Source organism: Penicillium longicatenatum (genome assembly GCF_028827895.1).
Source record: "Penicillium longicatenatum strain IBT 33135 chromosome Unknown contig_4_segment0_segment0, whole genome shotgun sequence".
In the NCBI taxonomy this organism is placed as follows: Eukaryota; Fungi; Ascomycota; class Eurotiomycetes; order Eurotiales; family Aspergillaceae; genus Penicillium; species Penicillium longicatenatum.
The window spans coordinates 194,427-206,922 of NW_026643122.1; the positions used below are offsets into that span (position 1 = coordinate 194,427).

At 50.4% G+C, this 12,496-nt stretch overlaps 5 protein-coding genes across 5 annotated transcripts; 2 read left to right on the plus strand and 3 right to left on the minus strand.

The window, feature by feature from the left end:
* Positions 1 to 48: 48 nt before the first annotated feature.
* Positions 49 to 1,551, plus strand: N7484_006863 (uncharacterized protein; the record flags this gene model as incomplete). Its single annotated transcript, XM_057117250.1, has 2 exons — positions 49 to 518; positions 570 to 1,551. 2 exons carry the CDS (start codon positions 49 to 51, stop codon positions 1,549 to 1,551), a joined length of 1,452 nt encoding a protein of 483 aa, XP_056970285.1.
* A 135-nt stretch (positions 1,552 to 1,686) lies between these two features.
* N7484_006864 (acetate uptake transporter family protein) lies at positions 1,687 to 2,546 on the minus strand (the record flags this gene model as incomplete). Its single annotated transcript, XM_057117251.1, has 2 exons — positions 1,687 to 1,986; positions 2,040 to 2,546. 2 exons carry the CDS (start codon positions 2,544 to 2,546, stop codon positions 1,687 to 1,689), a joined length of 807 nt encoding a protein of 268 aa, XP_056970286.1.
* A 1,220-nt stretch (positions 2,547 to 3,766) lies between these two features.
* On the minus strand, positions 3,767 to 6,207 carry N7484_006865 (anoctamin family protein; the record flags this gene model as incomplete). Its single annotated transcript, XM_057117252.1, has 5 exons — positions 3,767 to 5,011; positions 5,063 to 5,494; positions 5,546 to 5,840; positions 5,919 to 6,072; positions 6,129 to 6,207. The coding sequence occupies 5 exons, from the start codon at positions 6,205 to 6,207 to the stop codon at positions 3,767 to 3,769; spliced, it is 2,205 nt and encodes a 734-aa protein (XP_056970287.1).
* Positions 6,208 to 6,815: 608 nt separating this feature from the next.
* N7484_006866 (uncharacterized protein) lies at positions 6,816 to 8,785 on the plus strand (the record flags this gene model as incomplete). The annotated part of the gene is made up of 5 exons (XM_057117253.1): positions 6,816 to 7,058; positions 7,106 to 7,134; positions 7,181 to 7,503; positions 7,553 to 8,397; positions 8,441 to 8,785. The coding sequence occupies 5 exons, from the start codon at positions 6,816 to 6,818 to the stop codon at positions 8,783 to 8,785; spliced, it is 1,785 nt and encodes a 594-aa protein (XP_056970288.1).
* Positions 8,786 to 8,923: 138 nt separating this feature from the next.
* Positions 8,924 to 11,356, minus strand: N7484_006867 (M28 family metallopeptidase; the record flags this gene model as incomplete). Its single annotated transcript, XM_057117254.1, has 3 exons — positions 8,924 to 8,980; positions 9,035 to 10,410; positions 10,465 to 11,356. The coding sequence occupies 3 exons, from the start codon at positions 11,354 to 11,356 to the stop codon at positions 8,924 to 8,926; spliced, it is 2,325 nt and encodes a 774-aa protein (XP_056970289.1).
* Positions 11,357 to 12,496: the final 1,140 nt, after the last annotated feature.

Sequence of the window (12,496 nt, forward strand, 5' to 3'; positions counted from 1 at the left end):
TGGGAATGTTTCACTGTATCATTCGACTGAAAGCGTTTTCCGTCTACAATGCATAGCCCCGAACAAATCGACAAGGCCAATCTGGGCCAGCCCCATGTAAAGCTGGACGTCCCAGCCAGTGACTTGGAAGTGTACCATAAAGTCCCCCAAGGACATCGAATCCTTGGACTTTTCACCCTTCCGGCTTACCGCGCCCCAATCACGCAATGTATTATCATCGCCTTCGTGCATCTGTTAGTAGTAGGGGCGTTTAATGTCTTGAGTGCCCTCGGTGGCGGAGGTCAAGTTGATCCCACAACCAGCAATAATGCCAACACAATCTTGTATAGTCTGTTTTGTGCATTTGCTTTAATCTCAGGCTCGATATGCAATTTCCTGGGGCCCAAGGTGACTCTCGCAACGGGGGGCATTGGGTATTCCCTTCTGTCAGCATCATACTGGAGCTATAACAACAATGGAAACGAGGCATTTGTTTACTTCGGGGGTGCCATGTGTGGAGTGACAGCGGCCTTCCTTTGGTGAGTCATCTTGATTGTAATGCTTCTTCTCGTCTAACGGATTGTACACAGGACTGCAGAAGGGTCGATGATCATGTCACTGCCCTTGGAGAAAGACAAGGGCAAATACGTGGGAATCTTCTACGGGGTCTCATTCTTCGGGACTGTAGTTGGTGCCATAATCCCTACGGTCGAGAACTGGGGGATCACGACGGCCGGAAGCGTCAACGACAGCACTTATATTGCCCTGTTTGTGCTCATGCTCATGGGCAGTGTGGTGGCATGCGTCGTGTCCGACCCATCCAAGGTTATTCGGAATGATGGATCTCGCGTGGTGGTTCCTCGCCAGACAACGTTTGTTCAAGAACTGAAGAACGTTGTGCTTGCTGTGAGACAAGAGCCATTCATAATGTTGTTTCTGCCCTACAGCTTTGCCGGGCTGTGGTATATTCCTTATCAGAGCAACGACTTCAATTCCTATTTTTTTGATCTTCGAACTCGCGCCTTTGGCAGTCTTTGGTTTGACTTTGGCCAATTTGTCGCGGCTGTGGCTCTTGGACTTCTGCTGGATTTTACAAAGCTAGGGGGTCGGCGTCGACGCGCCTTTATAGGGTGGATAGTCCTTTTTACTTTGATCAACGCCGTCTTCATTGGAGGTGTGTTTCCTGCTCGTGAATCTCAGCGTGGACACCCTCCAGTACATCTTCTTGACGTCCACGACTCAAGGGCGGCGGGATATATTGTCCTTTACACCTTTTATGGGGCCGTTGATGGTGCTTGGCAGACATTTGCCTGGTGGATCATGGGAACTCTTTCAAACGATCCGCTAGTTTTATCGATATACTCGGCATTCTACAAGGTTTTTGGGGCGATGGGAGCTGCCATTGTGTTCAGTCTGGATGTCCACAAGACGAGCTACCAGGCCATGTTTGGAAGCTATTGGGGTCTGCTCGCTGGGTCTATGATTATTCTCCTGGTTCTCATCTATAAACGTGTTCAGGACACCCTTACCCGTCCGGCCATTGGTTCAACAAAAGGAGAGGAGGCAGTTTGAGTTTTATAGAAAGCATGATAGTGCTTAAAAACAGTTTGTTGCATCATTGTTTTTCCACAACTTAGATCATCCATTCAATGCTCATGACTCCTATCTTCTTTACGATCACTAGCTTATCCTTGATAAATTTTCGGCTCAAACGTCTTTGACCTTGGCTCGATGGACTCGAGCCGCGGGGGACCATGGAAAATGGCCCAAGGGCACCGTGAAAAAGGAATTACTGCTATCCAGCACACCCGCACATGCATTCCACCAGGCAGCAAGAGCGGCTAATAGTCCAAATATTCCGCCCACTTTCCGAAGCTCGGAGTGACATGCCAGATGAGCGATGCCAAGAAGGAGATAGTTCATGTCCAGAAAGAAGAACAAGAGGAACATAGCAAGACTTGACTTGAGCGTGCCTAGAAGCATCAAGGTAGTGAAGATAAACCATGCCTAAAATCCCTCGGGTCAATTCATATCACTGCCATCTGCGCAACAGCACATACCATCATGAAGACCCCCATAAGTGTCTCAGCTTGGCAAGTGTCACCATTTTCCGTGGTCCCCTCAATCATTGACATGACACCGAAGGTAATCCAGTAGGCACCATAGGAGGAAAAGGATGTCGCTCCAAAGGTATTGCCGATGGCCATCTCCCACATTCCCGAGATCAGCTGAACCAAGCCGCCGTATATCAGCGGCAGCGCAATGGTGATGCCAGTCGATCGCGCATCTGTTACAAAAACATTTGTAGAGTTTGAGATGAACGATGTCAGTGCAAAGGCACACAGGCCCAACGGAACTGGATTTGCAAACTTTCGGCCTCCATTGGATACGTTTTGCTCTTGTCTCGGCAGTAATTGATGGTCTGGAGGGTTGTGAAGAAGAGATTGCTCATGGTCGCAGGGGGGAACTACCAGGGTTGGGCTTTGGTATCCGTCACCCCTGGAGCCATTCACTTCGGTGTTGAAGAGTGGCTTTTCGACATCCCTGACGATGATTGTCTGCTCCATGGGCTCGTCTCACGGAAATCGATTACTAGATCTGAAATTAGCGTACAGACCATGTGGTGGAGAGGCCAATGGATCAGTCAAAAGGCACACTTCCAGAAAATATCTATAAATCCGTTCACACCCAGCCCCCGAGCTCGGCGAGGTCCGCCAGTCCCATCACGCATAGGCCTAAACAGATGTAGTAATCCATTAGCTAAAAGGCGTTCTGTAAACGCATGGTGATGAAACCAAGCGGCACATGACCCTTCGCGGAGAATTCCGGCGTGACCTCACTACAGAGAGAAAGCATGGCACGGTTGAAATCTCAGTCCCAATGAGCCATGATTTGTAGTCTTGGCGGGCCCGTGTCATCGAGATGCTACAATTTCCAGTTGTCATCCAGTCCAGAGCGCTCTAGAGCTTAGAACGGAAACGAAACCCCACGCTCCCTTGTGACCAAGATTTCAAGCTAAGAGCTAGTCAATGCATGACAAATGAAACCTAATTTGGGATTCACACATTTGGTAAACGTAATATCTTCTGGAGCCGGGATGATACGAGGACGGATGGTTCACTTGTATTTTGTGGTTGCTCAACAACAGCAACCTTGAGGCGAAGTCCTTCAACAATCAGCAAGGACACCTCATAACGGCTTCCTTGATGGTAAATGGGCGTTGGAAAGCCTTGGAATGGATTCTTGAATTCCGACAGGTTTTCCCCACGGGGTCCGGCGTTTTCCGATATAAGACCCACCAAGGCGGACGCAAAGTCCACCCCAGCCATGGAGATCTAGAACTGAACACAAAATGAGTTGAACGTTTATATCGGGATAGCGCAGGAATTGTAAAACAGAGCAGTAATCTGACTGAGTACATCCTTGAGTACCTCTTGACTCACATTACGCTACCCATGAACGTGCGTTTCAGATTGGATGCTATAACACAACGTTGGACATATAGGATCAACTTACTGGCCAATCAAATGGTCACAAGAATGGGAAGAACTGAATGTATCCGCTAATCCATCCTTTTCTATATTCAAGTCTCTAGGATAAACCATGACAATGCATCATTTGGTCGTCAAACATGATAACTGGTCAACCAAATGGCATGGCATCAGTTTGACCATGCAGCAACTTGATTGCATTATCTAACTATCAAGTTGACAGAAACGTGGAACACCCGAAATTCTGAGAACTACTTTGTTCTGATTGGAAATTGCAATCTCACTTAGTTACCACCCTATTGCTGCTTCTTGGTGGTTCCTGCAGTCTGGGCTTGGATGATACCAGTACCCACCTGAGCAGACTCCTTCCAGCCTTGCTGGCGCATCCAGAAGCGCTCGGCAGGGTCTGTCTCCTGCAAAGTAGTCTGTCGAGCCTCCTCCTCAAGGGCAGCACGCGACAATCCTAGCACTTCAGAGGTGTTTGCAGGGCTCTCGTCGTCATTCTGCACATTCAATGTAGATTCGAGATATCGCTTGCGCATAAGATACCGTTCAGCGCGCTCCTTGCGAGCATTTGGGGGCTCGAGCTTGGAAAAGCCAATCCGCACAACATACTGGATCGCCAGATAGAGATGCTCTGAGAAGAAGATGGTAAGAAGCAGTGCCCATCCTTTGATATCCGTGGGTTCCCCATTGGGACCGTGCTGCGCGTTCCCACTGAACATATAGACGAGAGCAGCGCTGGTAATGCTGCCCGTCCAAGAGAGAAACCCGAGTGTGTCAAGCCAGGGTCCAATGGTGTCAGACCGGAGCGGCGTGGGTCGGCGGAACTCATTACAGATCTTGAAAAAGTCCGATCGAAGCTCCACCCAGTTGTTGGCAAAGAATGAAACGGGGACCAGGGGCCAAACTGGAGAGAAGAGCGCCAGGTAACCGAACTGGATGCACATCTCCCGCAAATCGTCGGTGACTTCGTATTCGGGTAGCTCAACTTCGTTGCGGACCCGGGTGAGAAACTTGACTTCTTCCGCTGGGTCGTCGAAGACTACTGGCAACGGCCGCTCGGGGGACTCTTTCTCGCCGTTGCGCTCGGCTTTGCCGTTGCGCTTCTTGTTGTAGGCCTTGTACTTTCGGAAGGCATGCTGCTTGATGTAGGGAACGATAGTTTCCATAGCAAATCCGACGATCTGAGCGGTCACCGTGAAATAGATGACCTGATTTCGAAGTCTGGCAGGATCAATTTGGAAATGCGATCTCTTGGCATTGGAATGCTCCTTGGATACAAAGGGCCGCACGGTCAGGCGGAAGACATCCAGGTAAGGGACGATGCGGCTAGCAAAGGGCACATATACAAAGGCCGTCAAGAAGACTGGTAGATAAGATGTCATGAAGTTAATAACAAAGACCTTTTGGGTCAGTGCAACATCGTATGCATCATTCGTCTCGTGGTTCTCGTAGTCATTGAGTTTTGTCGCAACGGACACTAAGACAGCACTCATGGTCGGAACCAGTGCAGAGACGAGGATGGTTGGAATGAAAACCTGGGCGATGTTAATACTGGGGCAAAGAGGGTAGTCACACGAGTGACATACCAAATATGACTTCAGGGGTCCATTATATAGCTCTGCAATGAAGATCTCAATCGCGAAGCAAGTCGCTATGATGGCACCCAGAGCGGTTGCAGCAAGGAATGCAAATGGGATCTGGAGTAGCTGTCTTTGCATGCGTTTGGTGGCTGGGAAAACGCCTCGAACTTCACCGGTGCTCTCGTCGCGAACCTCCTTCTCCGGCTTAAACTGACGCCGCTTGGTCTGGACGACCGAGACGCCTTTAGTCTGCCAGCGACATCGAAGGTCGATTTCTTTGCTTTTCCAATATTCCACAAAGACTATGCACCAGAGCGAATTGACGATGGCGTAGATGATGGAGTAGCCGCCCAAGAAAAACCAGCACCCGAAACCGAAAACTGCGGGAAAGATGAGGAAGCGAAAGTATGCCTGGAGGAAGGAAAAATAGAAGCCGACCTGCTCGTAGTATCAGCTACCGCCCTATATGTGCAGAGTCTTGATGCTCACGCTTTCTCCGAATTTATTGCGGATCTGGTCCAGGTCATCTTCAGAGAGGAAGGTCTTCTGGCTCCACTCGCGCATCCATCGTCCGTTTGTCTCCTGGTCGTGCAGCGGGAAGACGGCGATGACGTTCTTCCATTCTCCATGTTGCGGGGTGATACCGGCACCTCCTTCCTGGGTGGGAAGGGTTATCATGTGGTTGATCACCCGTAGTCGCTCGGCCTCGGTCTCGGCGTGGGGATCGATCGCATCGGCAGGTTCGGGCTCAGCATGACGAATTCCATAAAGCCAGTCGCGGACTCTGAGATGTATGACCAGGCAAATTAGAAAAAAAAATAAAAATAAAAAATTCATGGAGCTCAGAGAAAGGAGCACTCACCGCGATCGGTACACCGCCCGCTTCAGCTGATGCTTGGAAGCTCGCACGAAGATGAGCAAAGAGGCCTCGTCGCCCTGTCGAACTTCGGTCTGCAGGCCGACCTCGGCGAGAGTGCGTAGCAGCTTCTGAAGCTGTTCGACCGCCTCTGGTTGGTCTGGAAATGGGAAGGTTTCAACGTTGCTCGATTGGATCACACAAAGCTTCACTCACCGACATCCCCGAAGCTGTAGTGGAGGACAAAGTCTACCTGAAGGTTAGACCCTGCATTTTCCTCGCTTGCGGTCGCCATGGTGGGTTGATGTAGAATGGGAGGAGAAAGAGAAGAAAGCGGGAATCGCGCGATCTACGTGAAGTCCCCTCGACGACGTCACCGCACAAAGCTTGGCTTTGGGATGACGTCCAAACCATGGTTGGCATTTAGGTTTCAAACATAATCTATAATGATATCGATCCCTCAAGATCTGTGCAACCATCTGGAACTTGGAAATTCTCCAAGTTCCCTAAGTTCCCCCGGTCGCGTGATTTCAAGTGGCCAGTCCTGGCTGGTACCTTCCACAGGGTAAACTGGCAGTGGGCAGTTAACCCGGTTTCAACCTTGTCGCTGGCCTCCTGCCTCCTGTCGCCTGATCTAATAACAACTGCTTGACCTTCCAATGTAATACTATTTTTGTATGTCTGCGAAATGAAACACGGCACATGCGGGGATGCAGCTGATGCCGAGCGCTTAAGCGTGACCTGCTCAGCGGCTAGTCACTTGTCAACTCCTCGTATTCAAAGTCGTAGGCTGTGCAGAATTCTAGATCAATCAACTCCTCCAGCTCTTTGCTTGAACAAAGAGGGACTCACACTTTCATTCCGTCTACGTGTGGCGACCATCAGGCCAATAACGCAGTCGCGATGGCAGAGCCATCTATGCGCGAACCGCTGGACCCCAAGAAATACTACGAAGGCATCCAGGGGCATCAAGGATCTCTCCGCGACAAATTCAACGATATCGATGATCCAGCCTATTTCCGACAGTACATGCACCTGCTGAAGGAACCGGAGACGCAGAACTTTGTTCTGGACTTTGGCAACGAAGACGCCTACTGTGCAACCGATTTAGTCACCGAGGACTTTAAAGCTTTACTAAGTCCACCAGTATGTAATGATGAGTTCAGACCAAGAGCAAAACTGACTCAGGATAGCGATCCAAATGTTTTGGCACACGATGGATGTAAGATCAGACTAAGGCGCTTCCCGACGATATACTGACGTTACAGTCACCTATGGGCCCCAGAAGAACAAACCGAAGCTATCAAGGGGATCATGTCCTTCTACGGTGTGTCCGAGCGACTCCAAGGATTGATGTGCACCGCGCCTGTCATACGTCCACCGGCAGGCACGACACAGCCGAAGAAGAGACGATCACGAACCCGCGATTTGGACTTGGATCTCGACCCTGATGATATCGAGAACACAATTGCTCTGAAAAATATACACGACCAAGACGGCCTTCATGATACCGCCTCATTCAAGCACCTCACTTTTTCCCAAGTCACCAACCAGATCTGGCATTTTTCATCAGTCGATCACGGACCCCGATGTAAGTCTGCACGCAAAGAACAGCGAACCAAATGATCTGACACGAATAGACACCTGCATCGGCTATAATACCGTATTTGTGACCCCCAACGTACCTAAGGAAATGAACGAGAATGGGAGAGACTTGCCCGAGGGCAGACGACTCTGGAACTGGTTAATTCTATGTGACGACGGCACGGTCATTTCCATGCAGGAAAACCCTTTTCCCCGGCAGAAGGAAGCGCTGCTGCCGGATCAGATCAAAACCCTGGATGTTGTACGCCGGAATGTCCGATTCATCGTCTCGGGGGTATCGAAGCAGCATTTGACCATGTCGGAGAGCGATTCCCTCGTGACCATTCGAGTCCGTCATTTCAACAATGTCGGACCCGACCAAGCAAATATTAAACAAGAAGATGGTCCAAGCTTGCTCTACTACTATATCTTTGATGACTGGGTCTCGAGTTATGGTCTGATTGCAAAGCGAGAGCATAAATACGGCGTTGCGCTTGAAGAATTAAGAGGCCAGATGCTTGATCGGCCGATTGTGGAACTGGTCAATAAGCTCCACTGGCTGGGTCGACGGCTAGCGGTCCTAAAGCGACTCTACCAGAGCTACGAACTCATCATGCGGCGCGTCTTACAGCGCCAGCGAGTCCTCCGCGACGAGGCTCGCTCGGCGCATCCACAACCACTGGACTTTGGCGCCACATTTGGAGATATGGAGTTCGCTGACATGCGACAGGGAAGCTTGGTCAGTAACGGCAGCTTTCCAGAAACCAAAGACAAGATGGTGGGAGTGATCTTGAGCTCAGCTGCGGTGGCAAGATTTGAGAGACTCGTCGACCGCATCAACTTGTACTGTTTGAGTGAGATTGATTCATGTTTATTGGAAAAGGAATCCTTGACATTTTTAGTAAGTTCTCTTCCTAAGTCAGTCAGTGATATGCTAACCACAGCAGAACTTTAATCTGATCGCCTTGAAAGACTCACAAGCCGTGGAAAAACTCACCCGCATCACAATTCTCTTGGCCAAAGCGACCATGTTATTCTTGCCAGTCAGCCTGATGACGGCCTACTTCTCCACCGAGCTGCAAGGGGTGAAAGGGGGCTATACAAAGGTGGATTACTGGGTTAGCTTTGCGGTGATCTTCTTCTTGACCCTGGTACTTCTAACGGTCTTTGGCTTTGCCAGTAATACCGTGGAGGGAAAAACGATCTACAGATCCCTGGTCAAGAGTTTTTTCCGTTCTTCGCGAGAGAGGATCTCAAAGCCGCGAAGAAAGCAACAGGATGATAAATAATATGGATACGTGGGCCAGCCCTTCGACCTTCTGACGTTTCTGTGATTTTCTCGTGTACTTATTATAAGCCCATCCTGTACTGCATAAAGTGGATTGCATTGTCAGGCCCGAAGATCAAGTATGTTCTGCTTTATATACTCAGACCAGCAACGAAGTTGCCGAATGGATCCTCTCTTGAATAATTTTGCTCCATTTCTAAAGATTTAACATTAGTCAAACTCTACAATAAGTTGGTTCATGAAAACTTACCTCAGCATTAGCCACGTCCTTAGCCTCAAGACTTTCCACAATACCAGGGTAGGTGGCGCCAGAATAACCGGTCCAAATACCCGGAGCGAAAACAACATGCTTGAACCAGTTACGGCCATCCAGACCGGGCTCGTAGAGGAATGCTCGCTCCAAGCCCTTGTATTTCGAATTGACAGCTCGAATCTGGAAAAACAACTTGACTTTCTTGTACCAGTGATACCACGGCACGTGCTCTCCGAGTTGCTCGGTCAGGTCCGCGGCATGGGCATCGAAGGCCTCCGCCGCCGATTGGAACTCAGCAATCGCGACATCTAAGCCAGCGAACTCAAAGTGCGACCCGGGGGGTAGTTGCTTTGCGACCGGCTCAATTCGGCGAAGGTACGAGGATAGGCCCTTGGCATAGTCGTTGGCTGAGAAGGCGATGACAGGAGAGGCGGCAAGTCGAGCCGCTGCTAGCGCCCACAGTTTAGTGCACGCAATATGGTGGCTCCAATCCGCATCACCAAACTTCTCCATCCATGCAAAACTGTCGTAATTTGAATGATAGTGATAGACTGGGTCCTGATCTCCACGGCCAAATCCGAAGTCTAGACTAGCGACACCCGCGAAGTCCTGGAACGCGGTGAAATCACTGCCACTGCCCATGGTGGTAATCTTCCCGTTCCACGCATCACGGACGGTTTGGCCGGCCACGGTTTGGTTGGGAGACTGCACTAGGCCAGCCACTTCAAATATCAGTTTGTTTAGCAAAGGTGCAGCTCGAGGAGCAAACTCCGTGCCGGCGGCAGCAACGTCCACATTGAGATACGCGACATTGGCCTTGGAGAGCCAGGGGAGGTTATCTTCAACCCACTCCGTGGAGCCGAGCAGGCCATATTCTTCGCCATCCCAGCTTGCGAACACTATTGTTCGGAGAGGCTTCCATCCAGCTTTCAAAGCTTCGCCAAAGCTACGAATAACCTCGTTGAGTGCTGCGGATCCGCTGTTGGGGTCTCCTGCGCCTCCCGCGATCCATGCATCTCGGTGGTTACCCATCACTATTACCTCGTCTGGAATGCTTCCCTTGATCACACCAATGACGTTCCACAGAGGAGTCGTCACGTATTCTTGTTCGTTGTTAAGGTTGATGACGACGTCCTTGGGGGAAGGACCAATGTTATATTCGACACCCTTGTGCGCCAAACCACCACCTTGCCAATACTTGTTGAATTCTGAAGCTTTGGGGCCGTGACCGTTCAAAGCCTTCAAAAAGGGCAGAGCCTCTTTGTAAGAGATGGGAAGAGATGGGATGGATGGGATGGAGTTTGATGGGTCCTGACGCTCCACACCTGGTTTGGATGCGTATCCTGGGGTAGTTGGGTCTCCGGGGAGGATACCTTTGTAGGTCAGTAAATGGCTCGTAAGAGGGTTGAGGACTGGCAGTCACATACTCAAAAACTGGGTACTGCCCCTCTGAACAGCACTGGGGTTCCGGGCAGGTCCGTTGGGGTATGCCTCATATCCATTAAGCTCGGTGATGTCGCCGTCCTCTTGCGGATCCGAGTAGATAACGACACCTACCATTCCGAGCTCCTGTGCGCGTTTGACCTTGAGGCCACGGAAAATACCGCCGTACTTGACGAGTGCAATGTTGCCTTCTAGGGTGATGTTGGCATTCACGAGGTCTTCAAAGTCCTTGTATGTGCCAAAGTTGGCGTACACAAATTGGGCGGTGACATTGCCACTGGCCGAGTAACCATGAAAGACGGGAACTCGATCAGGAAGGCTTGAGGTGGGATCTTCCTCCAACTCATCTTCTTCCAGAGTGGCCTCGAAGGTCACCTCTGTTTGATCGTCCAACTTCTTTAACAAAGCCAGTCTGTGATCCACGGGGTAATTTAAATAAATTTCATAAGTCGCCAGGCTGGTATCCTCCACGCCAAACTCTTTCCACTTTTCCATGGTCCAAAGAGCTTGGCTGAGGTTCTTACCCGCCAGGTGGGGCCCCGCAGTATAGTAGGAGCTCCACTCCCGGGCCTTAGCTGCGGAGGGAGTTTCGAGGAGAATCTGCTGCAGTTGGTCATACGTGAGTCCGTTGCCGTGCGGCCACGACTCATATGGAAGGGGACTAGCCCATGGAAGATAGGACCAAATCGAACCACCCTCCCGCGGCAGAATTGCAGACGGGATCAAGAACAGAGTCCCAGCGATCACCAGCAACGCGGCGAGCAGGAGTGTACAAGTGCGGCGGACCGCATGGTGAGGATAGCGGTACCGCTGTGGCGCAACATACACAGCCAACAGAGGCGTCGTCTCCGAAGACTCCATGGTTTTTTCACTCATCTTTGCAATGTTACATGAGGGGTGAAAAGAGAAGCGGAGATGCCCACACTCTACATATCTTGCTCTTCTCCGCTTTCAAGTTCGCGTCATTGGTTGCTGACTAAGATGCACTGGGCCTCATTGGCTGATCTTGGGCGTTATCGTGAATCCTCTCAATTGGAAGCGGGGTTGCGCAAAGATAGAGCTGTTTCCTTCAAGAAGGTGAATTGACATTCCCGGGTTATAATTGATGGCTGTGTTGGGATGTCGATTGATATGGAACCACGGACGCCTCCAGCTAACCGTAGCTCACATGTCTTAGGCGCGCTCCAACATTGTATTTCTGCTGGCTTATTGAAGCGCACATTTTACAATTGATTCATACCGAGGCCAGGGATCATCTGTCAGTGAGATGGGCGCGTTGAGCTAGCGTTCGGTATCTGCCATGGCTTTGGAGAAGCCGTGATCCATGCACCAAAACATCTCGGCGGATCAAAACTAAGCTTAGGTCAGCAGGCCAGTTGGTTTGGCGGCCATGGAGCGTCGTCGCCAATTTCACAATTCCACAGTTCCACAAGTTATGAGAGCATTGATGAGGCAATGGCCCTCTACCAAGTGGATGGCGTGTAATTGGCCCCAGGGGGGCTTCAAACCTTGGACCACCTGGGAAGCCCGGTCGGACATCTCAGTCGTGATGGGAACTACAGAACTACCGAGTGAAACGCAATGATCCGAGGGACAATTGAGGAGTAAGCAAGGGGATCGTCAATCTTACTCCAAACCTTGCCTGATTGCCCTCCTATAGGGGAGTTGAGAGTGGGAACGCGACCTGCTATATAAGCCGATCCTTGCATGACCCCTTGTTGACCTTTCTGGCCTGGGCTACGGCTGAGGAGTTTCAGACCCTGTTGACGTATTCCTTCGGTCTGTTTGATGGTTACACCTATCAGATCTATTCTCCGTCATGCACAGCTTCTTGGTTGTCGTATATGCATCAGCAAGGTTGCCATGAGACCTGTACAAAGGGCCAGTCCTGTTGACAACCCTTCCTCTCCTGGTTTTGAGTTTAAAAATATTTTCATTACTCTCCTTCTGCATTGTTAAATTCCTTCATTGTCCCTCGTTTTGCATTGAGTAGTTTGATTCTTCTTATTTCTCTTT